This window comes from Vipera ursinii (assembly GCF_947247035.1).
Source record: "Vipera ursinii genome assembly, chromosome: 2".
Classification (NCBI taxonomy): Eukaryota; Metazoa; Chordata; class Lepidosauria; order Squamata; family Viperidae; genus Vipera; species Vipera ursinii.
Window position 1 is genome coordinate 99,856,944 of NC_139513.1, and position 16,420 is coordinate 99,873,363.

General features: G+C 35.7%; 1 protein-coding gene across 1 annotated transcript in view; it reads left to right on the forward strand.

Moving 5' to 3' along the window:
- LCP2 (lymphocyte cytosolic protein 2) overlaps nucleotides 1-8,881 on the forward strand; it is a 51,945-nt gene extending 43,064 nt beyond the window's left edge. The window contains exons 17-21 of the mRNA XM_083351108.1: nucleotides 487-527; nucleotides 3,556-3,677; nucleotides 5,756-5,833; nucleotides 6,261-6,416; nucleotides 6,794-8,881. Of these exons, the coding sequence (XP_083207234.1) occupies nucleotides 487-527; nucleotides 3,556-3,677; nucleotides 5,756-5,833; nucleotides 6,261-6,416; nucleotides 6,794-6,916 (520 nt within the window). The 3' untranslated portion in view covers nucleotides 6,917-8,881. The remainder of the gene's footprint in view (nucleotides 1-486; nucleotides 528-3,555; nucleotides 3,678-5,755; nucleotides 5,834-6,260; nucleotides 6,417-6,793) is intronic.
- The last annotated feature ends 7,539 nt before the right edge of the window (nucleotides 8,882-16,420 follow it).

Sequence of the window (16,420 nt, forward strand, 5' to 3'; positions counted from 1 at the left end):
ATTGGAAAGGCCTTTATGCTGTGCCTGGCTTTGCACAGTTCCTCAGGAAATTGGATAAATGAATGAGTTTAAAAAAGCTTAACCAACTGATTGCCAATCAAGTCTCTAAGTTATTTCAGTTATTATAAGAGGAATGTGTATTACCTAAAACTGAAGTGGTAATGTATTCCATTAAAACATCACTTATCTTTTTGACATGCTGCAGACCCATGTAAAGCTCCTAAGGTACTATCAGCATTAGAATTTGCTTTAGATTATTCTAAAGCTACATTATTTTTATAGAAGTATTGTAAATATTGTTACTGGCAAGAATTCTAGAATAAAGGATTAGAATAAAGGCAATCTCTGGTTTACATATAATGAAGACTATAAAAAAGGGGGCAGCAAAAGTTAACTTCTTGATAACACTACTGCTTATATAGCTGGAGATTAAGAGACTATCAGTATTCATTCGTGTATCCTAATCAGTCTTTGTTTTCATTATAGCATTCCCTCAAGTGCATCATTACCACCCCGTCTTCTGCCAAGTATGTATTTTAGAAATACTTTATTTCTTGAGCTTGTATTTCTACTGATATTGAAATCTAGTATCTCATTAAATCTTATCAGTTGGAGAACCATAATGTATTTGTGTTAAAGCAAATTTATAAAGCATCAAAGCATCAATGATCTGTGTGTCACTACAAAGGAATATGACCAATAAATTAAAGACATGAAATAAAAAGAGAAATGTAAAACTTACGCAACATTGTTCACCATTCTTTTTTGTAGTTTCCCATACTTGCAAATCAGGCACAACTTCATATATTTCCTTTTGTTCTAGATTTGAACTAGTGATATAACTATAAAGAGATGGAGATATGTATAACTACTATGTTGTTGTTGTTGTTGTTAGCTGCAAAGTCATGTCCGACCCATCACGACCCTATGGACAATGTTCCTCCAGGCCTTCCATCTTCTGGAGTCCATTTAAGCTCACACCTACTGCTTCAGTGACTCCATCCAGCCACCTCATTCTCTATCGTCCCCTTCTTCTATTGCCCTCAATCTTTCCCAGCATTAGACTCTTCTCCAGTGAGTCCTTCCTTCTCATTAGGTGGCCAAAGTATTTGAGTTTTAGCTTCAGGATCTGGCCTTCTAAAGAGCAGTCAGGGTTGATCTCCTCTAGGACTGACCGGTTTGATCGCCTTGCAGTCCAAGGGACTCACAGGAGTCTTCTCCAGCACCATAGTTCAAAGGCCTCGATTCTTTGGCGCTCAGCCTTTCTTATGGTCCAACTTTCACTGCCATACATTGCAACTGGGAAGACCATAGCCTTGACTATACGCACTTTTGTTGACAGGGTGATGTCTCTGCTTTTTAGTGTGCTGTCTAGATTTGCCATGGCTTTCCTCCCTAGGAGCAAGCGTCTTTTAATTTCTTGGCTACAGTCCCCATCTGCAGTGATCTTGGAGCCTAGGAAAATAAAATCTGTCACTACCTCCATTTCTTCCCCATCTATTTGCCAGGAATTGAGAGGGCCGGATGCCATGATCTTGGTTTTCTTAATGTTAAGTTTCAACCCAAGTTTTGCACTCTCCTTCTTCACCCACAACAAGAGGCTCTTTATTTCTTCTTCACTTTCTGCCATTAGAGTGGTATCATCTGCATATCTTAGGTTGTTGATATTTCTCCCGGCAATCTTAATTCCAACTTTTGATTCATCTAGCCCTGCCTTTCTCATGATGTGCTCTGCATATAAGTTAAATAGGCAGGGCGACAGTATACAGCCTTGCCGGACTCCTTTCTCAATTTTGAACCAATCAGTGGTTCCGTGTCCAGTTCTCACTGTTGCTTCTTGGCCCACATATAGGTTTCTCAAGAGACAAATAAGATGGTCTGGTATTCCCATCTCTTTAAGAACTTGCCACAGTTTGTTATGATCCACACAATCAAAGGCTTTAGCATAGTCAATGAAGCAGAAGTAGATGTTTTTCTGGAACTCTCTAGCTTTCTCCATGATCCAGCGTATGTTGGCAATTTGATCTCTAGTCCCTCTGCCTCTTCGAAATCCTGCCTGTACTTCTGGTAGTTCTCGATCCACATACTGCTGAAGTCTAGCTTGTAGGATTCTAAGCATGACTTTACTAGCATGAGAAATGAGTGCAATGGTGCGATAGTTTGAACATTCTTTGGCACTGCCTTTCTTTGGAATTGGAATGTAAACTGATCTTTTCCAATTCTGTGGCCACTGTTGAGTTTTCCAAATTTGCTGGCAAATTGAGTGTAGCACTTTTACTGCATTGTCTTTTAAGATTTTGAATAGCTCAGCTGGAATACTGTCACTTCCACTAGCTTTGTTGTTGCTCAGCTTTTCTAAGGCCCACTTCACTTCACATTCTAGGATGTCTGGCTCAAGGTCAGTGACCACCTCATTGTGATTATCAGGGACATTAAGCTCATTCTTGTATAGTTCTTCTGGGTAATTTTGCCACCTCTTCTTGATCTCTTCTGCCTCTGTTAGGTCCCTGCCATTTTTGTCCTTTATCATGCCCATTTTTGCATGAAACGTTCCCTTCATCTCTCCAATTTGAAAAGATCTCTGCTCCTCCCTATTCTATTGTTTTCTTCTATTTCTTTGCACTGTTCATTTAAGAAGGCATTCTTATCTCTTCTAGCTATTCTCTGGAATTCTGCATTCAATTGGGCGTATCTTTCTTTTTCTCCCGTGCCTTTGGCTTCCCTCCTTTCCTCAGCTATTTGCAAAGCTTCCTCAGACAGCCATTTTGCTTTCTTGCATTTCTTTTTCTTTGGGATGGTTTTGGTTGCTACCTCTTGTACAATGTTGCGAACCTCTGTCCATAGTTCTTCAGGCACTCTGTCTATCAGATCTAATACCTTAAATCTATTTGTCACCTCTACTGTATATTCAACAGGGATATGATTTAATTCATACCTGAGTGGCCTAGTGCTTTTCCCTACTTTCTTCAGTTTAAGCCTATATAACTACTATACAGGGTAATAAATATACATATTAAATATATGAGCAATTAAGGTGACCCTTTAAAATGTGTGTGGGGGGAATATTTTACAAATATAAAGAATGATGAATCATAATTTAGGGTAGAGTAATAAAAGTAGGGAGATGCACATGGACCAGTGAAGGCCAAGATCAACAAATAACCTACCATGTACTATATGACCAGTTAGTACTGTACATGATTTACCACAGAATATCATCATCTATTTGTCTTAGTTGCTTCTACTCTCCTAGCACCAATTAGAGGAGTAACATCTCTATATACATTATAGTGAAAGAGAATATCTGTAGTGGATTTTACAAATGGAAATTTTTGGGAATTTTCAATGTATTTGGGTGTAAACATTTGTGGGTGATATAGTCTGTTTTTAATCAGTTTGCATACCAGATTTAAGCTACAGCAAAACAGCATTAATCTAAATCTTGGTGTCAATATGAAGTACATATAGTTCACTTGAAATAGATTCCTTAACTACATCTCAGTATGAATTCAGTATACTAATTTTAATTTCTAAACACATTTAATGTTCCTAAAGGTAACCTCTCCAGAACTTTTTCCAAGATCCCAGCAGATGGCAGACCACCATTACCAATTCCCAGTAAACCACATGCAGAATTTCCTAAAGCTGATAATGAAAGAGGGGAACAAACATATAAGGTATATACAAATATCATCAAGAAAAGTTAAATGGTGGAACACGTAAGTGATTTATTTAATAGAAACTCAGACCCAGCTGGTCCATACGAAATCAAGAGAGCAGTAATATGGACATAGGATAAGGTAAGATAAGTAGAGATCAAGGCAAGTTGAACAGTAAACAGTAAAGGCCAGCAGGAAGGAATCTACTTTTATTATTTAAGTAAAATAAAAAATATGTTTTTTTAGGAAAACTTGTAAAAAGATTTGTCATAGGATCTCCTCTACATAAAGTAGGAGCTTTTAATAATATCTGTGGCCTGCAGAGGTGGGAACTAGATCTGCAAGAGGGTCCCATTTAAGCCACCCGTCAAAACTTGCCCTCTCCCAAAGGCACATGGCCCCTCCAGTCACATATTCATTTTGCTTATCAAACACCACCATGCGGGGAGGGGGAGACTAAAACACAGACAATGGGAATCAGCAATGGGGACAACAAATTCCATGCTAGTGTAGAATGATAGCAATCCAAAAACAACTGGATAATATTTTAACTTAGTAGTTAGTAGTTAACTTAGTGGATTTGATAGACTACTATAAATTTGATAAAAAGGAGCCACTGGTGTTAGAAAAGGCAAAAAAATCTAACAAGAATGACTTGTCTAATTGTGGACTAGGGACATGAAAAAGAAGTTTGGACTGCACAAGAGAATACACAATCCAAACTCAGGTCAAACTAACACTTCTCTTGGTTTAAACTACACCTCTTTAAACTTAAGATTTTTCCCACTGTTTCTACTGCTTACCTCCTTCTTTGCTGTTATAATACTATCTAATTACCTTACAAGGCAGAAGTATTATAAATCATATAAATTGTATTATATACAGGTAGTCCTTGACTTACAACCACAATTGAGCCCAAAATTTATGTTGCTAAGTGAAACATTTGTTAAGCGAGTTTTGCCCCATTTTACGACTTCTCTTGCCACAGTTGTTAAGTGAATCACTGCACCTGTTAAGTTAGTAACCTGGCTGTTCGGTGGATCTGGCTTCCCCATTGACTTTGCTTGTCGGAAGGTCACAAAAGGGGATCATGTGACCCTGAAATATTGCAACTGTCATACATATGAACCAGTTGCCAAACATCCAGATTTTGATCATGTGACCAACGGGATGCTGTAATGGTTGTAAGTGAGAAAAATAGTCATAAGTCATTTGTTTTCAGTGATATAAGTTTGAATGGTCACTAAATGAACTGTTGTAAGTCGAGGACTATCTGTATTACAAAAAAAATATACAGAATTTCTTTATAGACCCTTAAGCAAAGACAAAGCAAAGCAAAAACAAAGATCTGGCAAAAGCTGGGAAATATGGAAGTTGTTGATTAGATAACCCATGTGTACAAAACAAGATTCAGAGATACTCTGAACAAATGGGGCTATCCGGTGTCTTCTGCCTTTGTGACAGTGATGACAAGCAGACAACAACACATATGTATAGCTGTCCTTTGTGTCCTGATTAGTGTATACTTGAGGATCTCATGGCAACACAATGCAATTAATGTTGCTAATTTCTGGGCAAGATCTGTTTAGCTTGTACATATTTTCATCTTGTGTTTTATAGTTTAAATGTTATGCTGTATAGTATGCCTTACTTTAATCATGATGCTTCTGACATGAATAAAGAAAGAAAGCAAAGATAAAAATGTAGCAGGGAGAGGAGAGATGAAGGAAATATCTCTGGGTAGGGTGAAAAGTTCCAAATACTAGTTGGAAATTCTATCTTAAGACAGAATTTGGAAAATTGCATGGAAGTATTATTAAACTAAAAACATGCAGGCACAAAATATTTTAGAAGAGCATCCAAAAGCCATGAAGGATAAACAAAACTTTTTCAAGAAGATGTAATATAATTTGTTTATTTACATTAAACATAAATATTTAGCAACATATGCAAAATCAATTCCCAGTAGATGAATACTTTCGGGTCTTTAAGTGATTTGTATGCTTTCCTAAATACATTTCAAAACTCCACATACATGTTTATGATCATAAACATATTTTTCCATTTCTTTTTTCATTTGGCTGACTGATCATCAGGGTCAACAAAATCGAAAGTGGTATATTGCTGATATCACCCGGTCAGATGCAGAAGTTGCACTTAGGAACATAAACCAGGTAAAGATTTGAATGTTATTTATTTATTTATTTATTTATTGTTTTATTATTATTATTATTATTATTATTATTATTATTATTATTATTATTATTAATGTTATTGTCTGTATTTATTTATTTATTTATTTATTGTTTATTGTTTATTTATTTATGTTATTGTCTGTATGAATCAGTATTTCTCAACCTCAGCAAATTTAAGATATGTGGGTTTCATGATGGTGGGGCATTCTTGGAGCTGCAATCCACACATCTTAAAAGTGGCCAAGGTTGAGAAACTCTAGACATACTGTATGTATATAAGAAAATGGTTAAATGCTTAAAAATGCAGTGCAAATCTATTTCAGTTATTTATATATTTATTCAACTTCTAAAACTGTTGTAATGATATCTTTTCTCAAAAACATTTTAATATGTTACTTTTTTTTAGGATGGTGCATTTTTAGTAAGAGACAGCTCCAAAAAATCAGTTGAGCAGCCATATGTTCTAATGGTGCTTTACCACAACAAAGTTTACAATATCCAGATACGTTATCAACAAGAGACTCAAGTCTACTTCTTGGGAACTAGCTTGAAAGGAAATGAGGTATGCTGTAGCATCATTCTCTTAACTCCATAATCTTTCCACTATGGAGGCTTATTAAATGTAAGACTTTCTATGTCAGTCCAATTGCTCTTCCCTAGATGTTCTACAAAATCTGTATATATTAACTAAGCAGAATCAAATCTATAAAAATAATGATGTTATCCATTTAGGCATGTCCAACTCTTGGCCATTCTATGGGCCAGGTCTTCCAATCTTACACTTTCGATAAAAATATTAGTAACTAAATAAAGATCCATTGATCTGTCCTCGACCAAATAATTCTATAAAATAAAATTATAACAAAGTAGGCAAAATGAAGTTGTTTGAACTTTTTTCTGTCAAGGAAGTAACTGAAAAGTATTTTGCAAATCACACAGGACTTCACTTCGGTGGCTGACATTGTTGATTACTTCAAACGGATGCCCCTTTTGTTGATAGATGGAAAAGACCGATGCTCGAAGAAGCAATGTATGTTAACATATGCTGCTGGTAGTCTTTAGAGGAGAGAATGCATGAAGATCAAGTTCAAGCTCCACTTTGTCTTTTCAAGTTAGAGGAGTAATTGATTTGTGTTGGATGAACTGAGATTCAGATTAGAGGAGTTACCAATTTGTGCTGGATGAACTGAGATAATTTCTTATTTGTTTTTTCTAATATTACACTATGAATGTTATTATTGTATTATCTCTTCCCCCCTCCTTTTGTATGAAAGCTATTAATCACATTCATTTTTCACTGAAAAAAATTATGTGTGATATCTGTTGATTGAAATATACTCTGTAGACTGTGTCATATTATTATTGAATATTTTTCTTCAAGATGAAGAAGTCTTCTAAACAATAGTTCTAGATATCTTTTCCATATAAAGATTTAGTAACAGATTCATTCAAGAATAACTTAACAGATATTTCCTGATGTTATTAAACCCAGCATGTATGCTAATGTTTGTTCTTAGTGAAAACATTTGTTTATTGAGTTCCATATATGATGGCACCAATTAATTGCAGTCAGAAAGTGTCAAAAGGATTTTTGTGTGTGTGTGGTCATTTTCTACTTAAACATTTTTAAAGAACTAATTGTTTCTCTTGAAGTCTTCATTTGTGTCTTTCAAAGCTATTGTATGTTATGATTTCTCATAATACAGTACATATGATATAAATGTTTTTTATTTCTTATTGTTCTTGAAACTATGAAATGTAAATTAATTTCTGTACCAATCACTGAATATGGTTTTCATTCAGATTGGGTATAGGAAACCCTCTAAGCAGGAGGTTGGAGTAGAAGACCACCAAAGTCCTGTCCAACTCTGTCAGTCTGTTGTTATCTAAAATTATCTAATTTTAGATAATTGCCAGTCTGACCTACCAAGACGTATACTTCTATTAAACTGCCATTGCAATTTGTCTGGATTGTATTTTTTGATCATTAACATATTATATCTTGGTGCCCAAGTTAAACTGAAGAACTATTCTTATATTTTATACTACTAAAGAAGCTGAAATGACACCAAAATATTAGTGTGTAAATTTCATAATGTATCTTACAAAATGCAAAGATGGTGGAGTGAGTAGAATGGGTAGATTTCATGAAAAAATATTTTAGTGACTTAAGCAAACCTTTTAGTCAACAACTGTTCATTATATTCTTCTTGTACAGGAGCGGAATATTAACATTTTAAATTTTGATTATAGAAGAGTGGTTGGATCTCCCTGCTGCAGTGTAAAGCTTGTATATTCTTACCTTATCCAAAACAAAAACATTTGAACATCATACCAAAGCATACTGTGGTGTCAGAAAAACACAAGGAGCCACAGACTTGTTCTTATGTGTCTAAGATACAATGTTTGGAGGTATTTGTCTCCAGTTTATTCATTTAGATGAAATTTAAAAATCACTATTAAATGTGATTAAAATTAATTATGGAATAAAGCAAGTTTGAAGCTTTGTATATTAAATAAAATATGACTAAAACCAATCTCATACTAAGCTATGATTGGGGGGGAAAAAGAATTAAAAATTCTGAGCAAAGGAGTAAGAAAGGGAAGGGAACCCATTATTGCAAGACTTCAGTGCTTTGAACATGTTGTCCCAAGCAAGAAATAATCTGATATTTCAAATGAATGATCAGTGAGCCCCCTTCGCCCCAGCAGAAAATATTTTGATGAAATTGATTATATGTTGCTAGTTTGCTTTTTTCCCCCCAGGAAAATAATTATGAAATTTACCTGTCAACAACTGCATTTATATAAATCAATTTTATTTAATACACAATTGTTTTAACAGCTAAACATTCCAAGTTAAGAATATAACAAGTCAAAATATGTTATAATTCTTATTGAAATAATATAATATTTATTAGATTTAAACAAATATGCAAGAAATGTATACTGTTGTTTATATAATCTGAAAATAGGCATGGCTTTTATGTTCATAAAAATATTTTGCTATAATATATGCTGGGTCTTTTTCACAATACAGAAATATCTTAAACCGAGGAATAAAGACTTTTTTTTAAAAAAAAAATCTTTTTCTCTCTTTTTCTCTGCTCTTACACAATACACGCTCACTTTCATGTAAAATGTTGGTAAAAAGAATAAGAAAATGCCAAAAACATCCTAGCTTATATATCAATATTTTAGTAACTAAAGACTTTACTTCTGACTTCTGATACTCAATTAGAAACATATTCAGAGAAATATTTTAAAGGACATTATGATACGAGACCATTAAGAAATCAGTAAAATTCCCTTTCGCTTAAACATTTTAAATATTGATGTTTTAGACAACAAAACTACTGGAGAGATACTAGCAAAAATGATAGTCAGTTTTTATTTTTGAACTCTTCTTGACTCTTTTCCTCATCTTCTCTTGAAACATCTGCTTGAACAGGATGACTGAAGTTCAGAAGAAGATCACAAAGCAGGAGTTCAGTTTTTACTGTAAGGCAACATTTGATTTTGTCTTGATTTGATTTACACAAACTGGGTACAGATCATACAGTATTCTTGATTTCAGAATTAACCATTTGTGCTAACAACACCAGTGCCATGGTTTAGCGCATTATCATAGGATTTATGTATAAATTCCTGACACTAAGCTGCAAAATGGACTGGAAGGGCCCACAATTTCAGCAAATATGAGTTATGCTTTGAAGCAGCTGAAGACAAATTTAACTAAACATCCCCTCTCCCATTCCTTAATGCTATCATCGCAAGCAGTGTTTGCATTAAGTAATGTTTTCTGCTGCCTTTCTGGAACCACAAGCAAGATGCAGTGATTCTAGACATTGGCGGCCTAGATGCAAATCCTTGCTCAACCACAGAAACAATTCAGCAATTCAGTAGCTTCTGGAAAATTGGTGTATCTCAGCCTAATCTAGAACCAGAATGCCGTCATAAACTGCGTTAAAACTGTTTCTCTCTCTCTCTCTCTCTCTCTCTCTCTCTCTCTCTCTGTGTGTGTGTGTGTGTGTGTGTATGTATGTGTGTTTATATGTGTTCATTCAGTGGTGGAATTCAGCCAGTTTGCACCAGTTCATCAGAACTGGTAGCTAATTTTTTGTTGCCCAGGCCCAGAACGGACTTCCGGAAGAGGTATCCACACAGAGAATCGATTGTTCACATATTTGAATCCCACCACTGTGTTCATTATATAAAAATATTGACTTAGCAAGTTTTAAAAGCACAGTTTCAGCAACAGAACATATAATCTACAGCTTCTACTCTCATACATTTGAAAAATATGTAGTTTTAAAAAAACTAATATACATTCAGAGCAGAGTTCTCCAAAGTGATCAGTATCAATCCCTAAGACTTGACAGTATTATCCATTATTATTATTATTATTATTATTATTATTATTATTATTATTATTATTAGTAGTAGTAGTAGTAGTAGTAGCAGTAGTAGTAGTATTTATTAAATTTTTATAATAAATGGTTTAATGAGCTGAAGTGTTTTGGGACCTCCAATTTAAAGTAAGTAAAAATTCATATTCATATCATTCTTCATTTCGTATCTTTATTCTGACTTGGCATTAGAAATTACCAATAAGTGTATTCATTTCAGATGATATTTTATTCAAAGTTCTGATTGTATTATCAATAACAAGCAAGTGATCTTTCTCATTCATGGACATCTGAAAGAAAATAAAAATAAAAATCAGAACGAAAAGCAACAACTTTCTCAAAACTCTTCAAACCATTTTAGTAACTGAAAAGAAAGATAACTATTGTCATTTTTTACTATGGGCACACTGGCACACATTAAAAATGAAATTCTGTTGCCTGCTCTCAAAAGTGTACACATACATGCTATATACATACATATGTAAATACCTACACCCTACATATAAATACATATAATCACTGTCCATCTTGAATACATAGCTGAAAGAGGAAGCTTGAGAGTTCACAAGGCTGATACTATATGGAGCAAAACTGTGACTGAATTTGGATGTTTTGCTTTGGATACCATGAAGCCTTCTCCCAGAAGGTAACAAGTAAGGAGTCTACGTGTAAGTGTAAATGTAAGTGTAAGTGTAATGGAATTTATTAGGGTAAAACGTGAGCTAAGAAACAGTTTGTTCTTTAAACTCCAAATAATGGTAGTTTATTTATATCTCACACACATACAATAAAATGCTAATAAAATGATAAGATCTTCAGGGTGGTTAAGTTTGATTCCTGATTATTTTCTAAGGAACAGAACTTAAGAGAAACTGCCTTTGCTTCTTATAGTGTATATTTTTTAACTTATAAATAACCTTATAACCTAGTCTAGACCACATTTTTTTCAAATTATGTTCTGTAGAATCTTAAGTTGATGGGGTTCTGTGAGAGAAAGAAAGAAAGAAAGAAAGAAAGAAAGAAAGAAAGAAAGAAAGAAAGAAAGAAAGAAAGAAAGAAAGAAAGAAAGAAAGAAAGAAAGAAAGAAAGGTCACTGCCGTTTTTTTAGTTTTGCTAGCAGCTCATTTCTATGTGTACATTTCCCCCTGCTCTCTGCACTAATTAAGTAGTGTTCTCTTTATCAGGGATTACAGGATTATAATATTAACAACAGGTTTCAAAGTTTGGAAATCTTTGTCTAGGCTACAGCCTTGGCATTCTAATCAAGTACTAAGCAGATTCAGTACTGTTCAGTTCTTTCAAAACTGGTAAAAATTAGCTAACGTCTGCCACCTAGCAGTACAACACAGAATTTATCTGCAAATACAAATAGCAAATATAAAAATACAACAGGTAAAATTCCCATATTGCTATTTCAGAGACAAAAGATAAATATTTTTATTTACAACTGAAAAAAGTCATATAAGTATTTTTGTCTGAATATAGTTTAAATCTTTCTTGCTTGACATAATTTTGTTAAACAAACTGAAATAACCTATTTGTGTGGAAATGGGCTGAAAAATTTAATAGCATCTGCAATCACAACTGAGCTAGTTGAATAACGATCAGTAGAAATGACAGTCTCCATATAAAGCACCTATCATGAAAATAGGCAGTTCATTATCTATTGCTTTTACCATATATGCAAATAAACTTGTGTCCTATAGTATCTTTCTCTCTCCCCCTCCCTCCCTCTGTTTGTATTATATACGTCAAAAAAGCAGCAACTGCTTTAATCACCTTAACCACAAGGGGACGACTTTGGCATTTTAAGATATTAGAGTATATTCATCCCGTTAGCTTTATTTTACTGTACTACATCACGGGAACTCAAAATGTAAATACGCTTGTTTTATTAAGAGATGAATCATGTGATAAATAGTAAACACCCTTGTACATTTTAAACCACAAAAGCTGTTCTTTTGGGTCAGGTCCTGCTCAGAAGAAAAAGCATTCAATTAATTCAATTGTTATAGATATCCTGCCGATTTTCTTCTGTATGAGTCAGGAGTAAACAATAGTGTTAATCTAAAAATATACTAGATATGTTACATGATGGAAAAGTAAAAGCAGCCCGATTTTAAGTTATGGGTTAGGTTTTAAGGAGGCCGAATTTTATGTTTGATACCAGATTGGGTGGTGATCTGCATTGCCCTCGGAAGTTGTGGTATTTTAGGTAGAAAATACATATATTTAGAACAAAGTGACACACATCCCGGCAGACCATCCTATGAAGTAAATTTTGAGGAGCGTGTAGGTCAGGGGTCTTCAAACTTGGCCCTTTTATGACTTGTGGACTTCAACTCCCAGAATTCCTCAGCCAGCATGCCTGGCTGAGGAATTCTGGGAATTGAAGTCCACAAGTCACAAAAGAGCCAAGTTTGAAAACCCCTGGTGTAGGTAATAGAAATTAAGGCAAGAGCTGCGGGTGAAATTTGCTGTTTGCGGTTCGTTGGTACTATTGAGAAAAGCCAGAGAACAGATTTTAGAGATCGTGGAAGAGATGAAGTATTTGTGAAAGAAATTCTGAAAGGACGCTTTTCTATCTGCTATGGAAACGAGGGCAAATATATCGCCTGTCCCGGTATATTTGAAGCCCCTTTTGCTTGCATACTAAAAGGCGACAGCGAGGAGAAAGACCGGTAAATAGAACTCAGCCGTGTAGTCTGCCGTAAATCTTTTCTTCCTTTCCTTTCTTCCTTTCTTCCGCTTCGTTCTAATGTTCGGCCACGCGGGGTCGTTCCGAGCAAACGTTCCGAAGCGAACGCCTTTTTCTAAAAGTCGAACGCGGGTTGCGACAGGAGAAAGAGCAAAATAAATCCTAACAAGGCGCTATTTGAAGCTTCCTGAAGAGTATCTATCCCTAATTCTTTCGTTAGACCAGGGGTAGGCAACCTCGGCTCTTTTATGACTCATGGACTTCAACTCCCAGAATTCCTGAGCCAGCCAAGCTGGCTCAGGAATTCTGGGAGTTGAAGTCCATGAGTCATAAAAGAGCCGAGGTTGCCTACCCCTGCGTTAGACATTAAGCTACGTATTACCACGCGACTTAAAACCAAGCGTTATTCCAGCCGGAAAGGACTTCCCCGAGGCTTTATATGCGGAGCGCAGGCTGTAGGTCGAACCCACATAAGTGAAATGGGACACGACCCTCAGATGCCTAAAGCAGGGGTCTTCAGACTTGGCCCTTTTATGACTTGTGGACTTCAACTCCCAGAATTCCTCAGCCAGCTTTGCTGGCTGAGGAATTCTGGGAGTTGAAGTCCACAAGTCATAAAAGGGCCAAGTTTGAAGACCCCTGGCCTAAAGTAAAATAAACAAACTTTTAATAGGTGCATGTCCAGAATGGCCGTCAGACTATGACCACAGGGTGAAAGGCAAGGCCCACCTAGAAGAAAGCGAAGTCGACGACCCACGACGAGGGGAAAGGAGGAGCAGTGACAGCCGGAAGGCTGAAGGGGGAAATGAGGTGAAGGACGAAACGGGCGGCGGGGGGGGGGGGGGAGAGACTACGCGAATGGAGGGAAAGAGAGAGAGAGAGAAAAAGGAAGAGCAGAATGTCTGGGGAATGCAGGAGATAAATATCCGTCTGTATGTGCTTGCCTTTATCTATATAAGCAGTGTTTCTCAACCTCAACCATTTTAAGATCTGTAAAGTTCAACTCCCACAATTCTCTGGCCGGTGGTTGCTGGGGAATTCTGGGAATTGAAGTCCAAGCATCTTAAAGTTGCAGAAACACTGATCCATGGCAAAATAAGCACTATAAGCCCGCTTTAAACCATTACTGGGTCCAGTGAAGTTACCACACAGTTTGCTTTCAGTAGTCCCCAAAAGCTGCCCCTCTGACAGCAGAAATATTCCTTGGACTCAAACTCAGATGTCTGAAGCCAGGACAGATACTTAAGCACCAGCCACCATTTCCATTCCCTGCCTGGCTTCTGGGGATGTGCAGACCAGCCTTTTTCTGCCAGAAAAGTTCCCAGCTCCAGAGCCTGAACTGGTTGTCGCTTACAAGGGCAGACAAGTAAGGAACTAGTACCACTGAGTTAGGCACTAGAGGACTAGCAGCAGCATCAAATTTAATCCCCCTGAAGACTTTATCATTTTATTAGCATTTTATTATACATTTTATTGTGTGTGAGGTACAAATAAACTACAATTAATTGGAATTTAAAGAATCTCTCTTGGTCTTTCTGCCAATGCAGATCCAGAGGCCTTGGTCTTTTTCTGTCTCTGAGATTGGGAAAGAAAGGGCTAAGCCACTGGGCTCACTCAATCTAGTTAATATCTTCTCCAAGCATCTTCAGCAGGAAAGCTACTGGTGCTCTACCAGGTGACTAATTCCTCCACCCCATTACCTCTGTAGTGCTTGGTTTTCTTCAGCTTCTCTTACAAGTCTCACAACCATGCTTTCTGCAATTTTTATTAATTTTGAATGGGTTGGGCATGCTACTTTGCCTAAAACTGCTGAGAGATGGGCAACATATAAATTAACATTATTATAATTCTGGTACTATTTTATATAATTCCATGACTAGCAAAACCTAGATATTTCCAGGTATTGCTAGCCATAACCACTTGTTATCAACACTGCAATGCCCTTGAACTACATTCTAATTTGTGCGGTGTGAGATATTCATTCCATTTTTGATGTCTGTTTCCTATGAGGCAAACTTATTTGTCTTGATTAAAAGCCATTCTATTATTTCATACCATTCCTCTGTCATTTTGTGATGTTTTTTAAATTCATATATTTTAAAGTTGTCAAAGTTTAAAGTAAAGTTCTCGTCAAATTTGATAAGAATTCCCTCTACCTCCTCATCTCTAAACCATTAACAAGTTACCGATAAGTACAGGGCCAAGGACTGAATTTGTAGCAACACTTCCAGTATCTTTTTTCAGTTTTATGGGTAACCACTGATGAGCACCCTGACTGCTATTTTCAAGACAACTCTTTACCCATTTACTTGTCATACCATTTATCTGCACCTAACCAGCTTATATCTATTGATGTGTAACACTTTCAGCATACAATCAAAACAACCTCATCACTTCATCGAGAATAGTTTCATGGAGAATAATTTCAACCTGAAATTTGAATATTTTTAAAATATATACTGTAATATGCTGCTTAGATCCCAGACTCCTACCTTCTGCTAATCAGAAAAACAAGTATTTCCAGTATCTGGTATAGTCATACCAAAAGTTCCATTTAGTTTTTTAATCTGTCTCAGCCCCCCACCCCACCTCCAGCCCTCTTGCAGTTTTCTGTATGCTTTGAGCAAGTTTTTTTTTAAAAAATCACTTTTTTTGTCTTCTCAACTTTCTTGCCTCTATCTTTTTAAACTTCTTGTTCTTTTTTCCTGCCTCTACAGATTTTTGTTGGCTTTGATTCTGTCTCTTTTTTTAACATAAACTTTAGTGAAAATATGCAATCTTTTTGTTTTACTTCCTTAATAAAAAATCAAGTTTCTTGAACAGCTCCGACTTAAACTTCTTGCTTCTGATTATCCCCAAAACTGTACTCTCTGTATTCTAGAGTAATTTCATAAATGCCCCTTTTTAATGTCAGTTCAATTGGACTTGCATTTCATTTCAGTGGAACTGCATTAAGGTAACAGTTGGGAAAATTTCTCCAAACATGAGCCAGATTTTCACTTTTCATTCCACTCTTTGTATTGCGGAAAGTCCCCTACATTCCAAACCCCAAATACTTAAAGCAGTTTATACTTCTAGATCAGGGTCCATATGCCAAGTAAACTTGCTGATATGTGTTTTCTGATTTTGAAAAATTTGAAATGTGTTATTTTCCTATATACTAAACATTTGAGATATTGGAAAATGTATTGAAAAATTTTCTTAAAGAACATAAAAAATAAAATGCAAACTAAATGAATTCCTCACCTTTCTTAGGTATGGAACAATCCGAAGAGCAGGACACACAGAAAAGTTTACATTAGAATGCTACATATCTGGACTTAATCATTAGAATTTCACATTTCAGGGAAGAGTGAATTACACCTGGGCACTAGATTAAAACCAATGTGGCTTACATATAATACATAGAATGTTTTAATATATTCACACCAGCTAATAATCAAGGGGTTGTGTTCTGAA